A 16,366-nucleotide genomic window follows, 5' to 3' on the forward strand; every position below is an offset into this window, starting at 1 on the left:
GGCATTCTTTTAATGGTATCAGAATATACTTCTTCAGGATTCCAACAGAAAAATAACAGACTTCCAGCCTTATGAACTGAGTAATTACTGGATTCTTGTACTTTCCATTGTGGAACTGGTTGGACTACTGTAAACCACTCTAATAAACCCTTTTATATAAACAAATAACACCCACCCTTTTTTTTTTCATTCTATCAGTTCTATTTGTATACAGAACCCTGACTAATACAATCCAAAAAAGGCATAGGAGGATCATATGGTAGTTTTGTTTGGCTTTTTGAGGAACCTCCACAAGATGAAACCCATACCTAGCACATTATTAGGCCAGGAAACTACAGATAGATTGATCATAGGCCCTAAGAGAACCTACTACTATTAGTCTACTAAAAGGACACAGTATAAAACCAACTCCTAACAACTTACTGCTATACCTATAGATCAATATGTCTCTAAACCCTCATCAGAGAGGTTTCTATTTGAAGTATATGGTGCTTAACATAAAGACACACACAACTGACCAAGCTGTAGAGAATGAACCAGCAGAGTGCTCAGTCCTAAAGGGGCATATAGACTGTACCCCACCCATGGAGTGGATCACTATGGAAGAAAAGAGGACATATAGACTGTACCCCACCCATGGAGTGGATCACTATGGAAGAGAAGGGGACACATATACTGAACCCCATCCACAGGGTGGATCAGTGTGGAAGAGAAGGGGACATATATACTACACCCCTTCCACGGGATGAATCAGTGTGGAAGAGAAGGGAACATATATACTACATCCCTTCCACAGGGTGAATCAGTGTGGAAGAGAAGGGGGCACATATACTGCACCTCTTCCACGGGGAGGATCAGAGTGGGAGAGAAGGGGGCACATATACTGCACCTCTTCCACGGGGAGGATCAGTATGGAAGAGGGGGGTGGAAAGGGTGTAGAAGCCAGAGATGGTGGCTGACCACAAAGAAGCACTCTCTTATGGATACAGCAGGGAAGGAGCACATTTGAAGTCACAGTGGTTGTAACAGCACACATAAAAACATGTGCAAGTGTAGACCAGACCAAATCCCAGATCAAATGGAGAGGGGAGCTGAGCACACAATCCTATCCCTAGCAATGTTAGCTGCTACAAAAGGGAGAGACAGTTTTCTCTAAGAGTGTAGCCCCTGGTGAGCTGACCACCCTCCAGTGAAAGCCCACATATCCAAGGATATTTAGGCAACACAAATTAATCTTGTAGTATTTTAAAAGGGGGACAGGGAGGGCACAAAAGTGGATGGGTTGGAAAGAGGGAATGGACTTGGGAAAAATTGGGGAAGGGGTGATTACAATTAAAACATATTGTATAAAAGAATAAAAATTTTAAAATAAAAAATAAAGTCAACTCTACCAAATAAAGGATACAGGTAGCAAATGATCTAGAAAACTCTTTCTGGGACACTCGGCCTCAAATCTCAGTGCTATGCTTTCAAGAGATAGTCCAAGAACCAAGAGCTGCACCTGAAGTCAACTTGTTAGGAAAGGACTACAAATGCATTTTCAAACTCACCTGCCCTAGAAATTTCAGGGACTCTCTGGGAATATACTTACAACTCCGCACAGAATCAACAGTTTTTCCATTAAAAAAATGTAAGAACTTACCTCCCATAATCGAAGAATATCTAGAAAACTAAATTCCCTTTTAAATCTGATTAAAAGCCATCTGAAGCAAAAATAGAGATATCCAGAGTCCTGGGATTCTATGCAGAAGAAAAAGAAAAAAAGAAAACAGGGCTTATACTTATGCTAATATGTCAGAACCAAGGATCTTTCCTCAAACTCAAATTTATCTAAGCATTCTATGTAACAAGAGTCTTTTATGACTATATTCTGTCAATTCAAGGAAGCAATTGAAATGTACAGGATAACTTACTTTTTAAAAACCACTACACAAACGAGTGTGTGAAGACAAGACTACACCAAGTGTTTCTTTGTACTCTTTAAAAGAACCCAGGTGACAGCAGGGGGGCATTGCTGTCTATAATAGTTCCTTTATGCCGGGCTGTGGTGGGGCTGTGGTGGCGCACGCCTTTAATCCCAGCACTCTGGGAGGCAGAGACAGGCGGATCTCTGGGTTCAAGGACAGCCTGGTTCACAGAGTGAACCAAGACAGCCAAAGATACACAGAGAAACCCTGTCTCAAAAAAGCAAAGAACAAAAAAAGTCCCTTTACAAGCCCTAGAGAGATGGCTCAGCAGTTAGAAGTTTTTGTTGCTCTTGCAGAGGACCTGGGTTCAGTTTCCGGCACCCACATGGTGGCTCATAACCATCCAAAACCCCAGTTCCAGGGAATCAGACAGGCACACACGTGATATACATACATCCATGCAGATAAAACATTCCTACACAAACATATTTTTTTAAGTTGAAAAGGAAAGTTCCTTTACATTTTCACAGGCATTGCCCTACAACCCGCTGCGTACATCTGCAGTCACTCAACTCACCCAAATAGCTACAGAACCCGCTGTCCAACAGTCGCAGCAAGGTGCTCAGCTGGACTAACTGGGTCTTCATGCCTTGCATTTGTTCTTCAAAGTTTTGATGCTTTAAAAGAAAATAATTATTACCACATACTATTTTGTATTTCTGAATACATTATCACTGATAATTACACATATGATTCCTAATGATAAATGCTGGATTGATTTCTACTGTACTGATTATAACAAACAACTAATTGAAAAGCTAAAACATTACCAAGAAGGGGAGGGGGAAAAAGAAAAAAATACCCTTTCTCTCAAACAAGGTTTACTTTCTACCTCTATTGATTTAACTCAGATCAAGAAGAGCACAGGGACAGCATCAGCAGACATAGCGCCATTCCTTTCTTATGCTGCAGAAATGTTTGGAAAAGGGAGCACATGTTCGGGGACATACACAGTTATCAAACGGTTCCCATTATTAACCGTTCCTTCAAATAAGAATATGAAACAAAATTTTAGCTTTAACACAAACCTCATTCTAAAGAACTAACTACTTGCTTTTTAGATTTGCTGAGAGTAGGCATCTGGGAAGTCAAAGCCATGATCATGACCATAGTAAAACACTACCTATCTTGCACGTGGTTTTTCACAGGCACAAAGGCTATATAACATGATAGACTGTGAACACAGTAGAAGATACTGTACTGTATTAAAAAGATATTTTGAAATGTCACTGGAAAAGGTGATTTCATAAAAATATATATACAAGGTGTACGTGAAGTTGTACGAGGCATATAGCTATTTAAGCATGTATAAATGATGCAGTATTAACTGTTCATATGATAAATACGAACAGATGCAGTCCACAAAGAAACAATTCTTGAAGTGAGAGGCTTGAGAACTACTGTGGTTTACATGCTCAAACAGCCTTCAGGGTTGACTAGGCTCCTTTCACCACTGAGACAAACAACCTCAAAGCCCTTCAGATACTCTGGCCCTTAGTTCAGAAGCCTCTACTTCTCTGTGCTGCACCACCTCCCTAGCCCTGTGAGAAGTCTTAGACTAACTCTTTCACACCGCCCCTCACACTTTTCAATAATACTAAAATGTACTTTAGCAAAACCATCAGCTTAGAAGCCATTCTTGACTGTAAAACTCTCTCTTCAATGAATTAACGAATCAGCTTAATAAACTCAAGCCTCCAGAACATAGTTCCGCAGTTACCAGAAGAACTATTGGGAAAGACAAAATAATTCACCAATCCACAGGATTTCTGCTTTAACAGTCAAAAGTTTCAGTTGGTTTGGAGTACCAACATGACTAAGCCATGCTATAAAAGGCATCTAGAAATGACAGAAATCTACTCTGAAAGAATATTCATTTCAGAAGTCCTCTGAGAGAACAACAGGGAATAAAGGACTTTTGGCTGTATCTTGGGAACACAGGGATGAAAAAGTGAGAGTAAACCTATACAGTAAAACAGAAGATGAACACAGCAAATCTCATTATGTTATTTGTAGTTTGCAAACATTTCTGAAATAAGACAAAGTCTCAGCCTTCAACTACATATAAAATAAAATGATCTACAGGCATTAGGTTCAGCAATCACAAGAACAGTAAACACTAACACGGAGTGTAAAACCAAACAAAACAAGTTGAGAAGCAACGTCAAGTTAAAGCGTAGGAAGCAGTAGTAACACAACAAAATAGCAAGCAGGTCCTGACTGCCACACACTGCCTTCCAAAGGAAAGCCACACTGTAAAAATACAGGAGATCATTTTAGAATATAGACTAGAACAATCATCAGACTCTTCTATGGAAAAGAAAAGCATAGAACACTTACTGTAAAAAAAAAAAAAAAAAAAAAAAAAGACAAAATGAAGAAACTGAAACTTGTTGGTACACAAGATGAGAAAGATTGTAAATTATAAATGTACAGAGAGTTGTCTTTATATACAAGACCTACATTCATGCACATGTGCATACATGCTGGCATCTGAAATTTGCCAATTATGCCGATCAGTTGTTTTGTTGAAAAATTATAACAAGTAAGAAAATAAACACAGTATGTTCACATTAATTGGAGATACATACTATAAGTAGAAGTTTAAACTAAATACTGGGGAAAGATTCATGTAGTCACTCTTTTAAAAATCTGCTGAACCACCTCCCTGCTATCTACGAATATATAATCCTGTTACAAAGAACACAATAGTTCTAGTGGAAAAAAAGATAAAACAAAAACAAGGAGGACAGACATTTTTATGAAATTATCATCAGTTGTACAGACCTTTATAACAAATGCCTCAGGTTTCTAGAGCACTTGGGAGTAATTGGAACTAAGAAGGCAGGCAAATCCTTTAATCAATCAAAAAGATAAGACAAGGATATGGCTAGGTTACTCCAAAACTACCTTTCCAAATGATCCAAAGGCAACTCACAGCAAAGGACTAAGTTAAGTAAGCACTGATTTAATAAAAGAACATTTAAAAACTATAAATCTTATTGAACATGTTTGGAAAAGAACTAAGAGAAATGAGAATAAATTCAAAATATAGGCAATGGATTTAAAGAAACTGACAAAAAAACGATGAAGAAAATATAGGTAAACGAGAAAAGTACAGAATAAAAGAGACATATACTTTGCAATTTCACATCTACAGCCTTAAACTATATTACAGTATGTACCATAAAGACTTAGCATCAAGTTTATCTGTTGTGTGGTCAGGGCTTTAAATTTCATATAAGCCTCTATCTAGTCATACTCCCTCCACCCACTCACCCACTCCAAATCATCTGCTAACTGATTGCTTGAGAAGACTTTTCTCCTTATCTGTTAGTAGTGGCTCTACACAACTACCCTAGAACTCTGCCTCAAGGATATATCACCAATGACAGATAGAATGTTGTGGTGCAATATGTACACGTAGACACTCTAGTGATCACAGCCTTCTTGGAAAATAACAAGGAATGAATTCTAAGAAAGTGTCTGAGACACCCACATTTTAAGAGCACATGTGGGGATAAGTCAGGTATTATAACGACAAACTCCAAGACATTCAGTAAAGGTCAGAAGACTACTTAGCCCGACACTAAGTTTTATTATATAAAACTAACATGAAGTTCACAAAACTGAGTCATCTATTCATCAATAGTCTATGATAACACATGGTTCTCTTACAAAACATTAAGCATTTACTGATATCAAAATTACTGTACTACCAGCAGATATTATCAACCTTTTCATATGAAAAATAATTCTAATAGTTTGCCAGACTCTTGAAAGTCTGTTACAAAGAAGTAAAACAAAATATGCAGTAATGATTTCAAGCTCCATCATAGTAGCTAGATATTATAATCAATCTTATACTAATAAACTCAACTTTTAGATTCAGTCTGAACAGAGAAAGGAATCGCTCTGCTTACCATTTGGTCCATGTAAGAGGCAAAGCACCAAAAGGCATCCACTTCATTCTCCATCACATATAAAAGAGGGGAAAGTAAGTCACTCATTCCTTGTATATATCCTGAAAAGAGGAGAAAGGGGGAAAGTCTCTGAAAACCTAAATTCTGTGAATCCCTTGTGTATATCACCACCACACAGCTGAAAATACTTTCCTCTGAGTAAAAACTAACAGATGCTCACATTCGAAAAAAGGAAAACAAAAAGATGGAAAGATCAGTTGTTTCTGACTGACACTTTAATCAAGAACAGCTATCACGATCAAGAATGTGAAGCATCCTCAGTCCCCAGACAGGTGCAGCTCTCACCCCTCCCCAACAAAGAAGCCTCTTTCTGGAGCAGAGAGCATCACAGAGATCCTCAGCTCGGGCAGAATGCAGAGGACAACTACTGACCGAGGTGTCCAGCCCCAAACGACACATCCACACACAATCCCTATACTTAGGGATCAAGGAAAACCACTGAGGAGAGGACTGCAAGGTTCAGAGTCAGAGGACCAGAAAGTCTGCTGCATAGACATGAAAGGAAAGTGGTACTCATGAAATCTCAACAACATGGCTTCTTAAGATCTCAACACCACCAGCTGACATGCTGCCATTGAAGGATGAAGTATCAAGGGCTCCGTCCCTAGACAAGAACTACAGACAACGAATGCTGCTGAGAGAAGACACGGAGAGGGCTTGTGAGGGCTACCTCCCTTCACTGGTTATCCATGTCATGTAGTCAGCCCAAAAAACATGTTCATTCATGCAACATTAAATAAACTCAACAAGTTGTATTTATACATTCATTCACATGACCACCAGCTCTTCATGTACCGCACTGGCTACTCAAAAACAGAACCACTTAACTGTCCCCACCTTTAATCAACACTGGGCTTTTCTCTTCCCTTGGTAATCTTTGGCTAACCATGGCTAGCAACTGTGTTTCATCCTACAGTATCCTTGCATCTAAAACTGTAACTTTTAACTACCTTTTCTTTGATTCTATAGTAATTTTTCAGTAATGACTTTGAATATGTGAAAAAGTTGCAAGTTAAGAAATCACACCCACTGAACAATGGTGGCACACACCTTTAATCCCAGCACTTGGGAAGCATAGGCAGGAGAATCTCTGTGAGTTCAAGGCCAGCCTGGCCTACAGAGGGAGTTCCAGGACAGGTTCCAAAGCTACAGAGAAACCTGTCTTGAAACCTTCCCTCAAAATAGGAGGGAGAGGAGGGAGGGAGGGAGGGAGGGAGGGAGGGAGGGAGGGAGGGAGGGAGGGAGGGAGGGGAGGGAGGGAGGGAGGGAGGGAGGGAGGGAGGGAGGGAGGGAGGGAGGGAGGGAGGGATCATATTTTTCAGTTAAACTGTTCATTTTGCTTTTCACCTGGATGTCAAATTTCTTTATTTCTACTCTATGAAAACCTCAGCTTTCTTGTTTTACAAGTGGTTTTCAAACACCAGACTCTTTTGCTTATTAATTTATGCTTTGGGTATTTCGCCTGTATGTATGTCTGTATACCACTGGTGGGCCTGGTATTCAGAGGCAGGAATTTGATTCCCTAGAACTGGAGTTATAGAAGGTTGTGAGCAGGTGCTGGAAACAGAATCCACATCATCTGTGGGAGCCGGAAATGAAGTCTGGATCCCCTGGAAGAGCCAGCAGTGGTTTTTAGCTGCTAATCCCCTCTCTCGGTCAACAAAGGAACTGTTGTGTGAAAGTTCCTGTTCACTTGTACTTTGTGGTACCTTTTGTACAACTGTTAAAAGTAGCAACATTTTTCTTTGCTTTATGCTATTTTGGTGATGGTGTTGAGGGTAAAGACATGACAGGAAGCATTCTGCCACTGCTTTACATCATCTTTTTTTCCATTTCTATTTTGAGACAAAAGTCTCACTTAGAAATCCAGGCTGACTTAGAACTTGCTTTGTAGTGCCACCAGGCTTTGAACTTGCAATTGTGCTTTCTGCCTCTATCCCAAGAAGAGCTACAACTTTATAGCTCATGCCATTTAGGCTCAACACAAAAGCTTCCTGTGTCTTTCACTTGCAAATCCAGAACTTGCATTTTTACTCAGCAAAATCTTTCTTAGGGAGGCCATATGCCTTTAAAAGGAGAACAGAATAGCACTACTATAAGTTACAAACAAGTGTCCATCACTCATTCCTATTTTATCTTTTTTTTTAACCAGGAATAAAGGTAAGCCAAAGTCTCTTCAAAAAATTCTGATCAAACACATAAAACAAAAGGGCACTCATATCACCTCATATTTCCTCATAGTAAAAGTGAAGCTTTACTTGCCTTGAGTCTATTCTCTACACCCCGTATAATTCCTTTCCACATTTACTACATTACCATCAGTCTGTGCTCTATGGCCCACTGCAATGCCCTTCCACACAACCTTATTACATCTCCATGAATGAGTCTGTGCTCTATTATCAACCTCAATGCCCTTCCACATAATTTTATTACATTACCACGAGCCTGAGCTCTGTCATTCACTATGATACCCTTTCACACAATCTTATTACATCACCACGAGCCTGTGCTCTGTCATCAGCTACAATGCCTTCCCATATAATCTTATTGTGGTTATGTCTAATCTCTACCTGTGGGAAAATAAGGCACTACTCATATTAGCATAAGAGAACACCTAGTTCCTACAGAAGACAACCAATTTTTAATAGTTTCAAGCAAGAAATTTAGGGAAAAGAATATCATATTTAAATGTAAATATGTCTCCAGGTTTATAGAGATATTTGGAAAATAACACAGAGTTTCAGAAAAGATAAGAAGATTAAACTGTTATCACGAGGATTTTTCCAATCTGGCACTGACAATGAAATAAAGGAGAATATAAAACTAAGCCAATTAAAGTCTGAAGGAAATCTAATATGACCTGAACCAAGTGCAAAGGAATATGATCCTACTGTTCTAGGCAGTGCACAGTCTATGATAGAGAAATTCAAAGTGTGCTATTCGCAAGATTTATAACGTATCTTCTTCTGGTGGGAAGTGCTTTGTTATTAAGGTACGAATAATAAAGTTTTCTAAAAAGCTAATTTAATCCTTTAAGTCTTCAGCTCTCCTGTGAGAGCCCTACTCTATTTCTTCTGTGAGTCTCAGCTGAGGTAAGCTGTCAAATTTTTCTTTATCTTCAGGTAGTCTTTAACTATTTCATTTTTTTTAGATAATGTTCTTCAAGGTATGGGTTGTGGGGCAGAATGAATCTGTAAATTATTATTTATTGAGGAAGGGTAAAGTGGGTTACATTGTATTTGCCTGCACTTGGATTCTGTACTACTGCTGACTACATCTTAATCAGCAGCACCTCGATTTCTAATGTATGTCCCTAAAATTATAGCTGGAAGCATGAAGAAACAACATTTCTTATAACCCTGCTATACATTTTCTTATCCTTGAAAGAAAACTTCAGTCTACTCGCTGGTCAACTGTTCAAGTAACTAAGCTTATCTACTAGAGTATAAAATTTTAAAAATCTCGAGAGTTAAAATTTTGTTTTGTTTTGTTTTTCAAGACAGGGTTTCTATGTGTAACAGCTCTGGATGTCCTGGAACTCACTTTGTAGACCAGGCTAACCTCGAACTCACGGAGATCTGCCTGTCTCTGGCTCCTGAGTGCTGGGATTAAATAAAGGCATGCAGCACCACTACCCAGAAAAATTATTCTTAAAAACACTAGATACTGTAGCTCCTTCTTGCACACAGTATTTTGAACAGAATTTAACTTGTTATTGAATATTCAGAGTCGTCTTTGTGACATCCACAGTAACAAAACGTCACAAAACTAAAGGCCCACAGACACTTCCTGAAGAATAGTACCTGTGTTCTCTAAGTAAAATTTACTCTTAAGTTTCTGTATGTTTTTCTCAATAACAACACTGAGTTCAGGACGTATTTTACTCATTATTCATCTGTGAGTTAAGAAAACAAGTCAGTATGAGGAAGACTAGATTTACTACCTTGGTTACGGTACAAGTAAAGGACAAGAGATGTGGTCCACTATTTGCAAAGTCGGCTATCTCCGCTTCTAATAAGCCCAGTCACTTGTGGGAACCTTAACTATGTTTCAGACACCTGAAGCGTCTGATTAGAAGGTCTGGTTAGTACAGAGAGAGATGGCAAATGGATACAATTCTCAAACTCTATTTCTGGCAGAATGCACAGTCATATGTGAATTCTTATCTCAAAATTATCACTGGAGAGAATGCATGGGTGCCACCCATTGTCAAAACAATGCTCCTATTCTCTACAATAGTAAAATGTGAAAATAACAAGGGACTGGAGTGTTGAAGGGAGAGAGCAGTGGTTTGCAACCTTCGTGATGCTGTGACCCTAATGTCATGGTGACCCAAGCCATAAAATTATTTTCACTGTTTCTTTATAACTTAATTTGCTCCTGGTATAAATTATAACTTAAACATCTGGTATGCAGAATATCTGATATGCAACCCCAAAGGAGTCATGACCCATAGGTTGAGAACCATAGAGATAAGAATGCTAGCCAGTAATGAAGATTAGAGTCTCCAAAACTCTATCTTTTATCCTTTTAATATCAATTATCTTTTTAATGAACCTTGAGTCACTTTCTAAACCAATACACTTTATTGATAGTGAAACTAGTAGCCTCACTTCTTTAAATAGCTATTATAATTTAAAATTAAAATCAAATCAAATATGACAGCACTATATAACCTGAAAGTCATTTGATATGCTTTCAATGATTTAATATGAAGCTCACAATGGTATGGCAGACAGGACTGGCTACATTTTTTTACTTTAATAAGAGCTCCATAATTTTCAATATATTGTCATTAAAAAGGCTAATACCTTTAAAACCATAACCAAGAGAATAAAAACAATGGAGAAAATGTTATTTATAATTTAAGGTTCACTTGAGTTTAAATATTTATTTATTTATTATGTATACAATATTCTGTCTGTGTGCATGTCTGCAGGTCAGAAGAGGGCATCAGACCTCCTTATAGATGGTTGTGAGCCACCATGTGGTTGCTGGGAATTGAACTCAGGACCTTTGGAAGAGCAAGCAGTGCTCTTAACCGCTGAGCCATCTCTCCAGCCCCGGTTCACTTGAGTTTAAATGTGATGAATATCCAATCGGCCACCCCAAAAGATGCCCGAAGTTCAACTGAAATAATCTAGAACACTATTTCTGACCGTCTCTAGCTGGGAGCCATTCGAATGGTAGTTCAGAAACGTGAATTATTTATTATTTATAATGGGCTGATGCTTAGGGAAAAGAAACAGCTCAAGATCTCTCTTTTTTTTTTTTTTAAATTTATTTATTTATTTATTTATTTATTATGTATACAATATTCTGTCTGTGTGCATGTCTGCAGGTCAGAAGAGGGCATCAGACCTCCTTACAGATGGTTGTGAGCCACCATGTGGTTGCTGGGAATTGAACTCAGGACCTTTGGAAGAGCAAGCAGTGCTCTTAACCGCTGAGCCATCTCTCCAGCCCCTCAAGATCTCTTGCTACTTAAAAATACTGGTTCCCTTGAGCCCAGTTCTCAGGAGGCAATAGCAGGTGGATGTGCTGTGAGTTCAAGGCTAAAGCTATTCTGATCTACATATCAAGTTCTAAGCCAGGCAGGGCTACAAAGTAAGACCAACCAAAACAGTACTGTTTTGTTAAGTTTTCTCCCCTGTGGAGTCCCTTCTCTAGATGATTTCCCATTTCCCATGCCAGTCCTAATAACTCATTTTGGTAGGACTCACAAACCCATCCACTCCACTCCACAACCTGAGAGCTCCAATCAGGATTTTTCTGCCTAAAGGAGGAAGTGTAAACAATGCTTCTCAGACTTTCCCACAGTATTTTTAATGTCTTCCTAATCTTCCTTCAAGAAACAACTAACAGCTCCATTTACTACACACTTATTCCAAATAGTTCATCAAGGGACAAGAGCTTCAGATTTTGATGCATTTCAGATTTCCAGATTAGGAATGCCCAAAATGAAGTCTATGTGCACACTCCAATTCCAAAGTCTGATGTGAGGGAGACCTAGCTACTACATTTGTAACTCCATTGGTCTCCAGAGTTGATTCTGGCTGGTTGCAAGAGTGTCTGCCTCCTCATTACCACTCCGCAAAAGTCATTCCTGAAGTTTTACACTCAAAGGATGACCTCTTCCAAACAGAGGGAAATGGTATCCAGTCCAGGGGATCTGGGGGGCTTCCCTCCCCAGATAGAACCTCCAAATAAGCTCTCAAAATCCAAAAAGCTATAAAATCTGAAACACCTGGTTCAAACCATTCAGGTAAAAGATATTGTGACATTTTGTTTGTAATCTAACAAATAAAAGCTTTCCTGAAGATCAGAGGGCCAAGCTAAGCCACTAGTTAGTTATAGAGGCCAGGCAGTGGTGGCACACAACTTTAATCCCAGCACTCAGAGCGATCTCTATGAGTTCAAGGCCATCGTGAATCTAAAAGAGAAATGGAGCTCACACAATGGTGATCCCAGCTCTTGGGATTCTACGCCTTTATTCCCAGCACTGGGGAGGTGGAGACAGGAGTGATCTGGCTGGGTGGAGAGAGAATGTAAGGAGAAAGAAGGCAGCAGCTCAGAAGCAGTCTGAGGATTCAGAGACAGGATTGCCCCTTTGGTCTGAGCATTGGTAGAGGTAGTGGGTGGCTGCTCTATTTCTCTCACCTTTCAGCATGAACCCCTATTCCTGACTTCAGGTATTTATTATTAAGAACAATTATAATTCAAGCTACAAAAAGATGTTCAGCCTGTGTTTCTTTCCACTGAACTAACGAGCACCTGTCCAACATTACACCAGTCCTCAAAGCTTCTCAGAGCTTGAAATCAGTAGACAGATCACCACTTCGCCCTTATTCCTCGATTGCTGTTACTCAGCAAGGCCAAACATCCAGCCTTAGTTTCAACAAAAGAAACGGAGCAAGCTACTGCTAAATCCCTAAAGCTATTCCAGCTAACACAGTGACGTCCTGGAGGTGTCACTACAATTCTCTCAAAAAATTAAAATAATTCCACAGTGCCTCTGTGGCTTGCTGTGGCAACCTAGGGCTCGCCTGTGGAGTCATACATAGCTTTAGAGCCTTCACAGGCTTCTAAAGCAATTACCATTTCCAAACCAGCTAATAAATTTAAATTCTAAACTAAATACACAGAAGTTTTTATTTAAATCAAAACTTTATAGAACTCACCTAAATCAAAATCATACATACAGTAGGTCATCAAAATGTCATGAAGCAAAATCAGTCCTGGGTTATCTTGACCTTCATAAAACTTGTTTGTTCGATCCGTTCTGTTGACATCTTTTTCTAAAGAAGAAAAACCACATATTTCAAAAACCAAATTCTTATATAAAGTTTTTATTCAACAAGCATAGAATTTCTTAATTTCAATTCTTGACAAGCTTTAATTAATGAAAGAAAAATGCCCAGAGACCTGACTCCCATGAAGCTTTCCTCTGACAATATATGTGCACCAGCATGTACACGCATGCACACGCGCACACACACAAATAAAAAAAAAAAAAAGATCACCAGCCTGCATGGGAATTCAGTCTCATCTCCCCTCTCTCCCATCACGATGAATGAGCTTCTCTGACAATGACTAAGGTCGTCTTCCTATGCATGAGCTCCATCACCAGCAGCCAACACAGAACTAGGGGAATTCTGTAGCTGCTCTATTAACTCCTGTCGTCCTCCTCAGTTTGGTCAACTTTTCTTTACTGAACTACACAGAACTCCTTATCAGCACACTCCATCTGTTCAAGAAAAGCTTGCAAAAGCTACAAGTACCACGTCCAAGTTCTTTCCTTTTCCTCCCTCTTGAACTCGGACTAATCTTGTCACACCGACAACCACAAAGTATGCCTTAAAGGTGCCCTCTGGTGCTCTCAGCACTGCCCACATCGTGAACCCTTGTCTCGACAGCGCAGCCCTCTCCTGGCCATGTTCATTAGTCTTTTAGGAAACTGCGGTCTCGTGTTGTCCTTTCTTCTCTCTCCTCTGTTTCTTTTCCTGGTTTCTTCACGATACCCTCAGTTGTAAATGAAAGTGCCTTAAGTACTTTCACTTCTGGGGCCTCTTCCAATCATACCACTTACCTGTCAAATCTTTACCTAGTTTCCTAAACCACTCTTCACACAATCTCTTAACCAGTATGTTAGTAACCCTAAGTTTCTCTCCAGCTACTAACTCACCCTAGAACTTGAGGCCCCTCATCCTGACATATTAATTGGTGAAAACCCAAAATTATCATCCAAAACTGAATTCCAAATAGCCCTTTACAAACTTGTCTCTTCTGGCTTGTCCCATCTTAGTCAACAAAGTCCAGCAGCTTCATCTCTCCAATTGTTCATTCTAATTGTGACACTCATCCTTCCTTCCTATGACTGACATTGGTACACTAATTAAATCTTTAAAATACGTACAGAACCCAAAATTCTCATCTCCCACCAAACTCACTGCACTCCCCACCCAACTACCTCCATTCTAGCCATAGTGTTAACTTGGCTCTTCTCCAAAAACATGCAGGGGCCCTGAGCAAATAAACAAGTCTAGATGTTGCTGTCACCTCTGCTCCAATCCCTCTTCACCAGGGAGTTGCAGAGTGCACACTGCAGCTTCAAGTCTCCATACAAGCCTGTCTGTCTGCTGTTAGTCTCTGACATTCAGCAGCCACGGCCTCTCATCAGGACTTTAGCGATGACCTGAAATGGTCTCCCTCCCACTACTTCTGCTCCTCTAGAGCATTCCGCAGGCACCAGCTGGTGTACTGCTAAGCCAGAACTCGGATCGTGTTACTCTTCTGCTCAAAATCTTATCTGAGTAGCTGGCAATACTGAGCACCTGGCTCCTCAACTCAAGAAAATAAGTCTATTCCACTCAGTATTCAATACACTAAGATTCTTGTAAGTTTTATCAACAACGTGAGTCCTCTAACCCTGTACTACCACCATCTCTTGCTTAGACTTCTACCTCCTAACCAGTATTATTAAGACAGCTTTCTTATTCCTACTTACAACTTGATAGCACCCATTTTCACATAGCAGAAAAAACAAAATGTAAGTAACATACTTTTACAATGCTCCAATAGCTCTCCATCATACTTAAATCCATCTTATTCATATGATTCACAAGACCTACAGTCTCCTGTGTGAGGTGTGCATGAATACATTTTGCATGTGTACACGGGGGTATGAGTATGCATGATCCCAAAAGTCAGTCTTAAGTGTCTTTTACCACTGCTCCAGCCCACTCTTTTGGAAGCAGTATTTCTCACTGAATGGTGAGACTAGCTGGCCAATAACCCCAATCATCCACCTATCTTACCCACATCGTGTGTGTGTTTGTGTGCGTGTATGCACACACACATACATATATAGACACACACACACATAGCCACTGGAAAGCTCTAGACAAATTAAACAATTCAGATTATTTTTAAGTCCCAGTATCATAGCATGTATTTTGCTTCTTTAATCTTATCAAGACCTCTTGTGTTTCCAAAGTTACTATGGAAACGCACCGATCAGACTTCTATAATCTCTCAGCCTTGAGTTTCTCTTCTCTTGCTCCTCACTGATAGACTTCCACTGCAGCTTCATCCTGAAGTACTCATCGCTGTAGAGACAACACACACCAAGAGCGCACTGAGACTTGTGCTTGTGACACCGTGTCCTGGGGTTCTCTACCCACTGTGTACCAAAGGACTATGGCATTAGTGGTGTCTAAGTTTACAAACATGACAGTGGATGTTTAGACATACGTGAAAACAAGAAATGGATGGAATCAACTGCTAGAATTTCAGGTATACTTAAAAAAAACAATTCTTGAAATGATTTCTAAACTTATACAATATTTTATTCACTAAAGCTTTCTAATAACTATAAGAATTCAAGTAACTTTTTAAACCCAACTTTAAAATTTTGTTTTCCTATAATTTTTACTGGAAAACTTGCTAATAGATATAAGAAAGGCTAAGATTGACAAAGACTTTGGATGCATGGAATGGTTGAGAATGGTTTCAAATCCAAGGCTGTACTGAAAACTGGACATAAAAAACACCTGGGAAGTCAACTATCTTTTCTCTACGAGAAGGAAGAAATGTCTTTCTCTATAAGAAATAAAAGACTCAGGGATGGAGAGATGGTTCAGAGGTTAAGAGCACTGACTGCTCTTCAGGAGATCCTGAGTTCAATCAATTCCCAGCAACCACAAGGTGGCTCACAACCAACTATAATGAGATCTGATGCCCTCTTCTGGCCTGCGGGCACACATGCAGGCAAAATACTGCATACATAATAAATAAATAAATCCTTTCGTTGGTGGCGCACGCCTTTAATCCCAGCACTCGGGAGGCAGAGGCAGGCGAATCTCTGTGAGTTCAAGTCCAGCCTGGTCTACAAGAGCTAGTTCCAGGACAGGCTCC

At 39.6% G+C, this 16,366-nt stretch overlaps 1 protein-coding gene across 2 annotated transcripts in view; it reads right to left on the bottom strand.

Annotated features, from left to right (window-relative positions):
• Window positions 1-16,366, bottom strand: part of Tbc1d15 (TBC1 domain family member 15) — a 58,042-nt gene that overhangs the window by 5,993 nt on the left and 35,683 nt on the right. For both annotated transcript variants that reach the window (XM_057757777.1, XM_057757776.1), the window contains exons 10-14: window positions 15,464-15,558; window positions 13,132-13,248; window positions 5,891-5,991; window positions 2,485-2,584; window positions 1,643-1,740 (exon numbers count right to left, since the gene is read on the bottom strand). In XM_057757777.1, coding sequence (XP_057613760.1) covers window positions 1,643-1,740; window positions 2,485-2,584; window positions 5,891-5,991; window positions 13,132-13,248; window positions 15,464-15,558 — 511 coding nt within the window. The remainder of the gene's footprint in view (window positions 1-1,642; window positions 1,741-2,484; window positions 2,585-5,890; window positions 5,992-13,131; window positions 13,249-15,463; window positions 15,559-16,366) is intronic.

The sequence above is a fragment of the Chionomys nivalis genome, chromosome 25 (genome assembly GCF_950005125.1).
Source record: "Chionomys nivalis chromosome 25, mChiNiv1.1, whole genome shotgun sequence".
Taxonomy (NCBI): Eukaryota; Metazoa; Chordata; class Mammalia; order Rodentia; family Cricetidae; genus Chionomys; species Chionomys nivalis.